The 12,747-nt window shown below is 45.5% G+C and overlaps 1 protein-coding gene across 8 annotated transcripts in view; it reads left to right on the forward strand.

Annotated features, from left to right (window-relative positions):
• LOC111847537 (leucine-rich repeat-containing protein 7-like) overlaps window positions 1-12,747 on the forward strand; it is a 49,571-nt gene that overhangs the window by 29,183 nt on the left and 7,641 nt on the right. For 3 of the 8 annotated variants that reach the window (XM_072704488.1, XM_023818801.2, XM_023818800.2), the window contains 18 exons: window positions 1,001-1,206; window positions 2,965-3,082; window positions 3,323-3,401; window positions 3,883-3,972; window positions 4,109-4,165; window positions 4,662-4,725; window positions 5,941-6,015; window positions 6,259-6,403; window positions 7,444-7,516; window positions 8,118-8,247; window positions 8,877-8,992; window positions 9,159-9,228; window positions 10,142-10,241; window positions 10,625-10,749; window positions 10,986-11,243; window positions 11,805-11,927; window positions 12,021-12,120; window positions 12,230-12,401. In XM_072704488.1, the coding sequence (XP_072560589.1) occupies window positions 1,001-1,206; window positions 2,965-3,082; window positions 3,323-3,401; window positions 3,883-3,972; window positions 4,109-4,165; window positions 4,662-4,725; window positions 5,941-6,015; window positions 6,259-6,403; window positions 7,444-7,516; window positions 8,118-8,247; window positions 8,877-8,992; window positions 9,159-9,228; window positions 10,142-10,241; window positions 10,625-10,749; window positions 10,986-11,243; window positions 11,805-11,927; window positions 12,021-12,120; window positions 12,230-12,401 (2,101 nt within the window). The other 5 variants (XM_072704487.1, XM_023818797.2, XM_072704489.1 and 2 more) reach the window with 4 other exon arrangements.

Below are 12,747 nucleotides of genomic sequence, written 5' to 3' on the forward strand. Positions count from 1 at the left end.
AAGGATGGAGCATATACTCCTCTGTCTTTGAATTTATGGCTTTTGCATCTCCGTGCCAAACGTTCACAGCTATTAATTATTAGGCTTCCCAGAAGACGGATAACAGCGTAGTAGCGTCTGCTCCTGCTGACCTGCAGGTGCTAGAGGTGTATCTCACTTGAGATTAAGCTAAGCTGCTTTAGCGCGTCGTCACTCAGCTTGGTACTGATCTGCAGGGAATTCTGTCGCACACTGCTGATCTGTGGCCAGAACCTTTGTTTTATAATTCACCTGCTTATGTCATCATGAGATGTATTTTAGGTATATTTTTGGCCTGAAGTTGCGCAAACGGTCAATATTGCTCAGATCTTGATACAAAACAACTGCCTGCTATGGTTTGAGGCATTAAAACTTTGACATCCTTATGCCATGTTATTCACGTGTTCGCTTCTGCAGATCCTCATGTCTGCTCTTGTGAAGAGCGGCATGGCCAGAAACGATGTGTTTGTTCGATGTTACTCACTTAGTGACTTGAGATTGATGACTAGCTTTGGCTCATGGGAGTTTCTCACACATAAATGTTCTGCTGGCAGAAGGAAAAATGATTGGTTCAGGGAGATAACCAATCAGATTGGAGAGGAGGTGGGTCCAAGCAACTAAAGGAGGCGGGACCAACCAATCAGATGTCAGGCAGGGTTGTCCATGATGGGGAAGCCAGCAAGTAAAGGAGAAGGTGCGTGGGTTTTATAAAGTGAGCTCTCAGTGGATGTCAATACATGTAAAGCTTCAGGTCCTGGAAGTCATAAACCATGGACATGTTCTTTGACAGCTAGACGTCAAAGTTTATAAGCAAGACTCGACCCAGATCTCAGATCACGTGTGTAGCTGGTGGGATGAGCGGGGGGGGAGGGCTATGGATGGGGTTTAGAGGCATCATTGTGAGGAAAATCAGTGTGTTGATAGTTTAAGCCCCTTTAGTACGAGAAACCCCTAACTCTTCATCCGCCCTCCTCTTCCTCAGTGCAGTGTCTGGAGATGACGACCAAGAGGAAGATCATTGGCCGCCTGGTGCCGTGCCGGTGTTTTCGGGGGGAGGAGCAGGAGGTGATCTCCGTGCTGGACTACTCCCACTGCAGCCTGCAGCAGGTGCCCAAGGAGATCTTCAGCTTCGAGCGAACGCTGGAGGAGCTCTACCTGGATGCCAACCAGATAGAGGAGCTGCCCAAGGTGGGCCAGATGTTGCTGACAGGGGTGGGCTGGACATGTGGAGTGGGAGAGTCCATTCTGATATTTTTTTACCTCTGGAAAACCAGCAGGTGCCACAGCGGTTAAGGAACACATCCTGATTTTCCCAAGTTCAATGCATCCCTGGGTCAAAAAGAGATGGGCTCACCTTTCATTCCTTAACCAATAACATTAATTAAAAGTAAGGTGCACAGATTTGTGAAGTACCCGTTTAGGCTTTTTGTTAAGATACAAAACATAGGAACATGCTTATCTGCAAAGGCTGTAGGGAAGAATGTAAGGGTGCATGTAATGTAAGGTGCATATTTATTTTGTGATGATGATAATAATAATAAGCTGGGGGTTAAGGACCTTGCTCAAGGCCCACAGATATGTGGTTATTCTTCTGAGGCCATGCTTGAAACAGTGACCTTCTGATCACAGGCATCGAGGCTTAGCCCGCTGAGCCACATACAACCTCCTATTGGATAGTTGGAAGCCTTGAGCTTGAAAATGAAAAATTTTGTGATGTCATGCAGTGAAGACTATGATTGGTTAAAGAAGTGAAATGCAAGCCTCTCCCTTGTTGATCCAGGGACAGGTTGAACTCGGGAAAATCAGGATGTCTCTTAAGGCAGCGTTCCCCAACCCGGTCCTGGGGACCCCCCAGACAGGGAGGGGTCAAAGAAGTGTCCTGTCTGGGGGTCCTGAGGACTGGGTTGACAAACACTGGCACTAGACCTGAGACCAAAGTATCATCAATTCTGAGCAGAGGGACCACGGGAGGTTCTGCTGCATGGAGTTTGCAGGTTTTTTCACGGTTCCTGGGCTTTCCTTGGTTCTTCGACAGTTTCTGAGTTTTCTCATGGTGCTCGACTTTCCTCCCACCATCCAATGGCACGTGGTCTGAGTCGATAGACACCTCGCGACCGCCCGCGCCTGCGAGACTGGCTGTGAGTCTGGTTGTTCCGGAATGCTCCGGGATCTCGGCCAAGGTGCCATCCCAAGGCTGCTGGCACCGGCCCCGCCCCATCATGACCGCTCGTGGATAAAACGTTCGGTGACAGCGAGAGGGCGAAATATCTAGCTGTGCATCAGCGATTCGGTGGAAACCTCACAGTAACTATGTATCCTGTGGTCTGAAGCTGTGTACAGACTGGGCAGGATGGTCTACAAAAAGTCCAAACTAATCGAGTATTCAGCAGCTCAAGAAATTTGCCAGATATGATTCTTTTTTACCCAGTTGACTAGTTTACACTTTCTGGTTGTACCAAACCGCCTGTTTAGTTGAATACTAGGTTTAAACTAACTAAATATGTTTGATTCGTATGAGTAGTATATGAGTAGTTTTGATTTTAAATTTTTTTGTAAAAACTGTATTGATTCAAGTATGAGTAGCATTAAGATGACAGGCTGTATAAGCTTAAAGATGCGGCAGAAGCCTGCCTGCCAGTGCTCACTCCATACGTCCATGTTTCCTTCGGAGATGTTTCAATCCTTCCAGTCGAAGAGCTCAATTAATCTCCCCCTGAAAGGTAATTTTCAGCAGGACTCTCTACTCGGTTGGCGAATGTGTCTATGGGTGTGCGTTTTTTTGTGAGGTGTGATCTCACACCTGCTCCCCGGTTTGGGATTGCAGAAATCATCGGCCTTCACACAGAGGCAGCCGAAACTTGTGTTTCTGTTGCGAAAACTTGATGGAGATGCGATCGTCGTTTTCAGACGCCCTCTAAATCTTCTCCCCTTACCACTGTGTCTCAGCAACTGTTCAGCTGTCAAGCTCTGAAGAAGCTGAGCCTTCCTGACAATGACCTCACCACCCTGCCGACCACCATAGCGAGCCTCGTCAACCTGAAGGAGCTGGACATCAGTAAAAACGGTACAGGGGTCCGCGATCACAGTCCCAAATGCCCTCCCAAATGCATTTAAACAGAATTACATAACAGAAAACCGAATAAACAATCTTTTACAAGGGCGGGGGGATATATTACAGCATCGAGCTGTCGTTTTCAATGCACACCTCGCTTTTTCAATAAGTTTGAGCTGGGGCAGTTTTTGGGAAAGTACGAATCACACCTACAGCTACAGCTGTGTAACATTGAGGTCTTATTTTTTTCAGGCATTCAAGAGTTCCCTGATAACATTAAGGGCTGTAAATGTCTGACGATCGTGGAAGCAAGCGTCAATCCCATTTCCAAGTAAGCTGTGGTTCACGGCGAAGAAGGATAACATCCCAGTTCAAGACACCATGGGGTGGGGGGGGGGGCATCATAGGGCGGTGGGGGCGGTGGGGGGGAACCATGGGGTGGGGGGTTTTACCATGGTCCAACTAACATTGATTATTTACAATAGATTCATATAAAATAGGGAAACGAAATAAAATAAATGGGAATAGTCCTCTGTAGAGAACAATAGTGTTAGTAGTACTGTGCTCTATAGACAAGTGTTTCTCAGATTGGTGCTCGTGATCCCACAGGTGGTTCATGTTTTTGCTCCCTGTCTGGGGCTCCCCAAGGACCAGTTTGAGAGACTTGGTCTATAGTGTCATTCAGTATGACAAGGCCTGACTCGCTGAGGCTGGTCCTCGTTATAGAGGCAGGCCTTTCCGTTTAGCCTCCGTACTCTGAGCGTTGGGGCTCCAGCCTCCAGGGGGATCTCACCTCCTACTGTGTCCTTCAGGCTCCCGGACGGATTCACGCACCTCCTGAATCTCTCCCAGCTGTTTTTAAACGACGCCTTCCTGGAGCAGCTTCCTGCCAACTTCGGGAAGTGAGTATGACATGTTTCTGGCCATATGCTCACAGACACAAAACTACAAATATCAAGCAGCCAGTAAATAAAACAAAATAGTAGTCGCTGACATGTTTGTAGTTCTTTTACCCAATATACTTTCACTGTCTTTCAGACTATCCAAATTGCGCATTCTGGAGCTTCGAGAAAATCACCTGAAAACGTTGCCAAAGTGAGCATGTTAGCATGTTCCTTGCATCTCTTTAATAAACATTGCTGTGGCAATTATGCTAATGTCCTACAACGAGTATAATGTATAACTTTTTATGTATAATTAGTTTAAATCATAATAATTCACGATTTGCTAAGGGATTCTGATTACTCCTTTTGCACTATGTTACAATATGGCATTGTTAGATTTTATGACATCACTGTGGTGGTGGTGGGAATCCCTGCTTCACCTGAATGTCCCGGGAAGTCTATTGGTTAAAAGATCCAACATATCAATCAGGTCTTCACCCCGCCTATTTCTTGTCTCACCTGCTAGGGTGGCAATCCTACTTGGGGAGAAGCCCCCCCCCCCCCAAGGATCAAATCCCTCAATCGGCCTCGCTTAAAATTAAGTCAAATTGAACTGAGTTGTTTATAAATATTCCAGCACCTCCCTAGCTGAAAGTAATTGCCGGGTTTGCGGGTAAATCCTGATGGTGCCGCTGATTCCTTGGCAGGTCACTGCAGAAGCTCTCCCAGCTGGAGAGACTGGACCTGGGCAGCAATGAATTCAACGAGCTGGTAAGACTGGAGGCCGCGCCACATCCGTCCCCATCAGGGGATCCTGGGCATCGTTCACCCACAGCCGCTGCTCGCTTCAGCTCTCCTGCCAGGGACCCTTTGCTCGTTATTTCAGATTCACTGCCTCGTTTCGTAAAGATTTATAACCTGCCTTCGGTGCTTAAACACTTCCTGAAAATACAGAGCCGGGCCCCACGTTGGCGGCTACCGCTGGAGAGATGGATGGATATGACTGAATGGGGGAAATCACGGAGAGATTGAAATCATACTTCTTTTTGTTACAGTCCTTTGCTTTCAGCTAAAAATATCCCTAACGTGATTTTCTATCTCAAGTTTGGCGTTTCCCCCACGCGGGGCCCGTTTCCGAGTGCGCATCAGGCGGAGCGTGGCCGGAATTTTACGGAAAGTTTCGTAATCGAAAAGTGCAGAAGATGCATATGGTTGTGGAGATAGCGCAGTTAGCGTCCAGCGTTGACGGTGGAACGGCACGCCGCCGCAGCCAGACTCACTTTAGCGCAGGATGCCGAGGAAAAAAATAGCCAAGTCTTAAATCTCTTTTCAGAAAGAAGACAAGGCATAGCGTAGGTGCCAAGGATGGAAAGTAGCTGGCGAAGAGAATGAAGCATGTTTCAGCCCCATGTTTGATCAGCGGGTGTTTGTTCCAGTTAATATTAAGTTCTCCTAAAGAACTCTCCTTTATCGTTGTTACATGTTCATTCTGAGGTGATTGGTTGGCTCAGACACCATCATATATGAGATGTTTGACCCTGGAGGACATTGTTGTATTCAATAAAAAAAAAACACTGTGTTTTACCTGTTTTACTTTCCAGTTCCTGAAGAGGGCGCTAGCTGAGCTGGGTGTGGTTGATTGGTTGTCCACTATCTTCATCCACATTAAAGTCTGCTTTTACTAGTCCTGTTGATAGTCTTTTAAATCATGTACCGTTTCAGGGTCAGATGAAACTGGTCAGCTGTAATTATGGGATACTCTCTGTACTCGACCAGCTGTCCTCGTTATAGACTGACTAGCTGTAGCCAACGATGTGTCCGTGTGGGCGGGACCTCCGAGATGCGGAGCTCATCAGACTTGTGAGGGCGATAGCGAGAAGCTCGTTAAGCTGCGGCAGACGTGGTCCTCATCATTTTGGGAAGGATGGATTTCTGGCTCATGACACGGGGTGGCGTGAGTGACTCAGGTGTCATTGTGTTTTTCAGCCGGAGGTCCTGGAGCAGATACACAACCTGAAGGAGCTTTGGATGGACAACAACTCCCTCCAGACGCTACCTGGGGTAGGAAGATCAAGGCTTAGATCATTACCTCAAGACCCACCAGTGACACAACTCTGTTTTTAAGGATGCGCATGAATTCCAGCAGTTTCAATATTTGTGCAGAACAATCTGTGGGTCTGTGACGTTCAGCCCCTGACTGCTCTTTTCTCCCCTTTGTTTTCTTCTGGCATCCATCACTTCCACACCCTTCTGTTTGGCAAACATTCGCTGCCATCGCGTGTGTCGTCCGCCTTGTTATCATAGTATATAGGGAAGCTGAAGCATTTGACGTACCTGGATCTGTCCAAGAACAGGCTCGAGTCCCTGGACGCGAGTATTTCTGGATGTGAGGCGCTAGAAGACCTCCTTCTGTCCTCAAACATGCTTCAGCAACTGCCTGACTCCATTGGTGAGCCTAGGAGGGAGCTGTGCTGCCCCCTAGGGGTCATTTAAAAAAAAACACAATTCATTTGACGAAAAGCACTCGGCTCTGGTCCTGATCCACAGGACGACCTGCGGGTTTGGCAAAATCCTTTTTAATTCACCCAACTGGTTCTCTGAACACCATGGAACAGTGGGGTGCAATTTAACAGGACAGTGTGGGTAATTTCCAGGCACTGCAATTTTGCATTTTTTGCTGTATTTAGTAGGAGTGATTATGTAAATGAACACAGGTGCAACCTGATTTGAATATCACTGGAGCAACTCAAGATATGTGTTCCATCTATGATTTCCACAGCACAGCATGCTGTGCTCAGTGACAGTCTGGTTAAAGCATGTTCATTTATGATCAAAAAAGGTTGGATTGCAAATATAATGCAGAATTCGAGTTATTGTTCATTACGGTGTAATATGGAACAAGTTTGGTATCATGTGAACCATGACATCAATAAGCTGCTTGCATAAAATTGTATAAGTGCAGTAATTGGTCAAAATTAGAAAAGACAATTATATAGGCCTAATAAGGGTTACAAATAAACATGAATGTCAAAATGTTAATTGCTGCATATAACTCAGAGATAAGTAAACAATGAACATTCAGACACCTGTGGAGTCTTATCTAATGGGAGTGAAAAATGAAATTACTAACGATGAGTAACTAAAATAAGCCTGGAGATTTCACATGCTTTTAACTGAAATCGATTTTCATTGCTGTTAAACATTTTTGATTAAAAATACATTTAAATTATTTTAAACACTGGGTCCTTTACCAGATAGAAACGTACTTATATACATCGTCACAGCAATATGCACATGCTGAATGCCAGTTGTATCGTGTTTGTGTCTCCATTAATTGTTAAATAAAAAATCCCCGCTGTGAAGTTACTGAATACACCTAAAATACTTTTTAAAATATTAAATCTGAGATTGAAAACTATTTTCAATCAAGTTCCTGTCAAAAATAAATATGCACATTCATTAATTTAATAAGCTTCTCTTTTTTTGCAGGAATGCTGAAAAAAATGTCAACTCTTAAAGTAGATGAAAACCAGATCTCCTCACTGCCCAACACTATCGGGAGGTCAGTTCTTCAAGAAATGCATTCACACTTTATGGATTCATGATAAGTTGCTGTAGTCAAAATGTTTGTACGGACGCTGACAGATACTGATGGTAATTCATTGTTGACTATAGAAGTAAATGGCCCCCAGAAGTTCAATGTGTTTGCGGATAATATATATAAATATCTTATTTCATGACATTAATATTTGCGGATTTGTGTTTAACATCGCAAACACATATTCTGAAAGATGGATGTGTTGTAAAGTCTATTCAAAAGCCATTAGTGCTCATTCTCCCTCTGTTTTGATCGTTAGATTTTATGGACTTGCAGCTTAATTGATCCCATTACTGTGCCCATAGAATTAAATGAAAAAAGTGGGGAATACCATGCTTTACAAAAGCATTCATAATGTTGGAGCCACACTTGGGGGGGGGAATAACAATGAAGAACCAGAGAGAGCTACGTGTGAAATGTCTTTCTGTTATTTGTCCTTGTCCAGTTTGTAGGTATATGCGAGGTTATGGAAGAGCAGAAGACGTTCACTATAAAGACACCAAAACACTTCAGAAGATGCGGCTTTTGATTTCTTTCGTTTCCTATTATTCCTTTACTTCCATAGTTTATCGCAGCTGGAAGAGTTTGACTGTAGCTGCAATGAACTGCAGTGTCTCCCTCCTGCTATCGGCTACCTGCACAACCTGCGGACGTTTGCAGCAGATGAGAACTTCCTCCTGGACCTGCCTAGAGAGGTGAAGGGGGAAAATACAATCTAATTCTTCCTATAATATGAACCTTCGGCTGTTGAAAAAGGAGCTCAGTTCGGCGATCGTCTTCCTTTGTTGATGAGGAAGAGGCGCTATAGCGTGAACCAAGTCTGATACTGGCATTTTGCTAAAAAAAAAATGTTCAGCATCTTGCCAGCCTTCCTGTGCAGACTAGGGGATGTTCAGTCAGTGGTGACGATGGGATCTATGTCTGATCATGACAGCTTCCACTGTGCCTGGCTACACAGCCCCAGAAGCTCCATATGTAAATTACCGCATGCCCATTTTCGCTTTTTGTTAATCGATCTGACGTTCTACCGTGAAGTACCTATTCCTAAAGCATGACAATAAAAGTTATATAAACAACAATTACTGTTTGTTAGAAAAAATAAACTACTGATACGTATGGGAGCATAGGCCTACCTGTTTTTCTTTTTAGCAGTCTCATCAAAACATAAAATGACTCATTGTTCCAGATATAATTGAGTCATTGTTTTGCATAAGTATACAGACCTTGGTGGCTTATACTGTAATTAGGTCAAAGACCGTCCTTTGATGTTCTGTTCTGGTGAAATCAGACATCGGAAATGAAAGGCGCTCTTGTGTCTCTGCAGATCGGGAACTGTAGGAACGTGACCGTCATGTCGCTACGCTCCAACAAGCTGGAGTTCCTTCCCGATGAGATCGGACAGATGACCAAGCTGAGGGTCCTCAACCTGAGCGACAACAGGTGGCTACATGAGCTTTTGCTCTCGCTGAACACGTGTCTCCAAGCAGAAGGACATATCCGTCAGCTGATCTATGTGCCGATAGCACCGTTAAGCCACATCAGTAAGCTTAGGCTTATGAAATGGAGCCTGTAATGTTTGTGACTGTCCTCCTCTTCTCCGAATCAGGTTAAGGAACTTGCCTTTGACGTTCACCAAGCTAAAAGACCTGGCAGCCCTCTGGTTATCAGACAATCAGGTGAATGTCAACCCGTTTACAGTCTGTAGACCAGTGAAAGCTGTGAAACCAAACACCCAATTGGATTGAGGGGAGACCCGGGTCAGTTGTTGAACAGGGTCAATTACAGTAATCTTCCGGCGTAACGCAAATTCCTCCAAATACCATTGATGTTCTAGTACAGGGGTGCCCAACCTTTGATACAGTGAGAGCTACTTTTACAAAGGAAATACTCTGCCAAGCTAGGAATTCGTGATGGTAAATTTGGCCAACCAGAATTGAGGGGTCCCAATGAAATATACCATTATCCATTAATCATTTCGAGATCAACCTCAAAACACACTACGATCGACGGGTTGAGCATCCCTGTTCTAGTACAATTTTTTTCTTTGCAAGGAAAAAGAATGTTTTTTTTCCTCATTGTGTTGTTTTTCTACATTTTATACAAATTAAATCAATAATTATCCCTGGTCTCCACTACTTTTTCTGAAATGGTGTGAAATATATGCATGGACCATTTTGAGCAATGAGGTCTTATTGTGCAGTTGAAGTAAACCTATAAACAAAGAGATTTGATTAAAAAAATAGAGTAATGTACCGTCTCTTGTGTAATGCTAATTGCATAGCTGCAGTGCAGAGCTGTTAACGCTGAAATATCAGGAACTAATTTGCTCCTGTAAACAGTCCCTGGGCATTTGTCGGGAATTGTAATTATACAACGTTACTGCTAAGGAGATAAAATAGTGAACACACAGCTTCCTGCTGGGTACTCAGTCAGAGCAAGATTCCTCCCGTTCCACGAGTAAACATGTTACATCTTTATGTACACCTTCTGTAGGTCTGGGATCACACCAATATTGTAACGCCTCTGGGAGGAAGTGATGTAATATAGGAGAGATTTGTGGGTAATGATTATGGTTGTGTGCCCCTGCAGTCCAAGGCCCTTATTCCGTTGCAGTCAGAGGCCAACCCAGAGACCAACCAGAGAGTCCTCACTAACTACATGTTCCCTCAACAGCCACGGCATGAAGAAGGTGGGTTGTGGTGCTGCGGGGGAAATGAGGGGAGTGGGGGGGGTGGAGTGGAGATTTCAGAAGATCTGAGGGAGAGAGTGAGCAGCCCACTTTGGTTCTGTGAGCAAAACTCATCAGGGAACTTGATGTTAGTTGAGGATGGTGAAAAGAGAAGAGGATTTTGAAAACGTATCATTTCATATTTCTGTAGACCTGGAAATATATATAACTTATATATAATTTTCTGCTCAATTTTACGGTTACTTGAAGATACTGGATGCTGAGCGGTGGGTCACATGTCTTTGGATACCCAAGATGAGCTTTGTCAGTGGGTCTGAGCAGAACGTGGTAATGTGGGGCACGGGCATCAGCATGCTCCTCACGCGCTCCTATGCCTCCTGCAGATTACCAGTCTGACACCGACAGCTTCAACCCCACCCTCTGGGAGGAGGAGCGGCAGAAGCGTATGACCGTGGCCTTCGAGTGTGACGACAAGAAGGAGGAAGATGACGGCACTGGGAAAGTCAAGGTTCTGCTGTTTTAATCCAAGTCCAGAACTTATAATCAGTGTCTGTTAGCATCATACTTATGATCGAAATGTAATGTTGGGCCATAGTGTGACTAGTGTAATGTTCCAAATCGTAGTTCGCAGGAAAGTAATGAATGATGCAGTGGATATTTTCCCCACTTATTTCATATTATTTTTCCTACCTTGGATCCATGTACCGAGGAGTTAACCCCACTTACCTGCTCATGTCCCGCAAGGTCGAGATCAATCTGAAGCGCTACCCAACTCCATACCCAGAGGACCTGAAGAACATCGTCAAGTCGGTGCAGAACCTGAGAGGCGGCATGGAGAAATGCCCCCCTGGCATGGTTGTTGCGGAGCACCAGGGCAAGGACAAATATGAGAGAGGGTGGCCAATGGCGATGAAGGAGGGCATTGCCGAGGTAGCTTCTCAGATGGAGGCAACCGCCAAAGGTCTCAATGCAGGGACAGATGCTGTAGGGTATGGCTTCCAGGTGAGAGCTCCTTCTGAGTTGCCTTGGGTCTTACAATTTTCTGTGTATTTATGTGAGTAAATTTCTGGATCTACCAAACCAGTTCTTCCCCATTGTAACAGCTCATGGGTGTTTCACTCATATACAACTGTTCTGAGGGCAAAACGAAAAATGATTGGTTTAGAGAGCTAACCAATCACATTGTAGAAGAGGTGGGTCCAAGCAACTAGATGAGGCGGGACCAGCCAATCAGATGTCTTGGTCCTGCCTCCTCTATTGCTTGGATCCACCTCCTCCACAATCTAACTAGCTCTCTGAACCAATCATTTTTCGTTCTGCCCTCAGAACATTTTTGTGTAACTCCCATGAGATTTGTAACATCATGGACAACTGAAGTCACAGCTGATGCTCCATCTGCTTAGAAACGTGAATCTCACATATAGAAACAAGTAAAATCGTTCTTCTTTTTAGCTGATGCATGTTGTTCCATTAGTACCGTTGCTAGCTTGCCGTAATTTGTGGTGACTGTTCCTGGAGCATTAAAGATGGAAGTGGGGTGATCGCATGCGTCTTGTGCGCTAGATGGCAGACAGGGACGTCCAAGAATACGTCAAAATCCAGATGATGCAACGGGGAACCAGCCAGAACTCGTCTATCGAGATTCCAAACCACAAGGACAGGGAGGATTTGACAGAGAGCTCTGAGGTAAGGAGCCAGGGTCTGTCTGACTAGGGGGCAAACATGTTAGTTCAGCAGATTGTGAGGAAATTACAACAGTGTACTGCCCCCCCCCGACAGGACTCACCCAACGACATCCGTATCTCTGACATGAGATCCACCTCAGCTGAACCGCCAATGTTCAAGACCAAGGTTGTTCTGCTGAACAAAAACAAACCAGGTATGTCTGATGGATCCCTGCTGGGGGGTCTCAGGCCTGACGTGCCTCACGCCTCTGGCTGTTTCTCACGTGATGCCGCTCAGATTCATCCCGTTTTCCGCTCCTTCAGACTCCATTGATGAGCACGGTGCTGAGAAACTGCACGGCCTGAACCCCGGCGGGCCCTCGGCCGCCTACTCTGACTACGTGCCTCCGCAGGCGTCCTCCAATGCCTTGAAAGGAAAGGTTCCCCAACAGCAGGGGGTGCAGACGGGCGAGCCCCCCACCCACTGGACAGAGAGGTGGGAGGCACTCGGGGTTTCCTGTTAATGTAATGCCAAGTCTAATAACGATGTAGCCAAACATCACAGGTGGCCAGTTTTTGTGGGCCGGACTATTGCTTTTGTGGTTGGTGCAGAAGTTTTGTTAGGTGACTGAATTCTATGAATATAGATTAGGTGTTTACTAGAAAGGAATATAACGATACCATCAATTGACTTTGTTCAAAAACTTCGGGGGGGTTCACAAAGGTGGGCCAGAGGCACCAAGGGAACAGGATTGTCAAAAAGGATCTTGTAGTAGAACAAAAGACGGAAATGAGCCTGCAGCCAGTTAGACCCCATGTTCCAGGCAGAGAGGGCCCGCTGT

The sequence above is a fragment of the Paramormyrops kingsleyae genome, chromosome 21 (genome assembly GCF_048594095.1).
Source record: "Paramormyrops kingsleyae isolate MSU_618 chromosome 21, PKINGS_0.4, whole genome shotgun sequence".
Classification (NCBI taxonomy): Eukaryota; Metazoa; Chordata; class Actinopteri; order Osteoglossiformes; family Mormyridae; genus Paramormyrops; species Paramormyrops kingsleyae.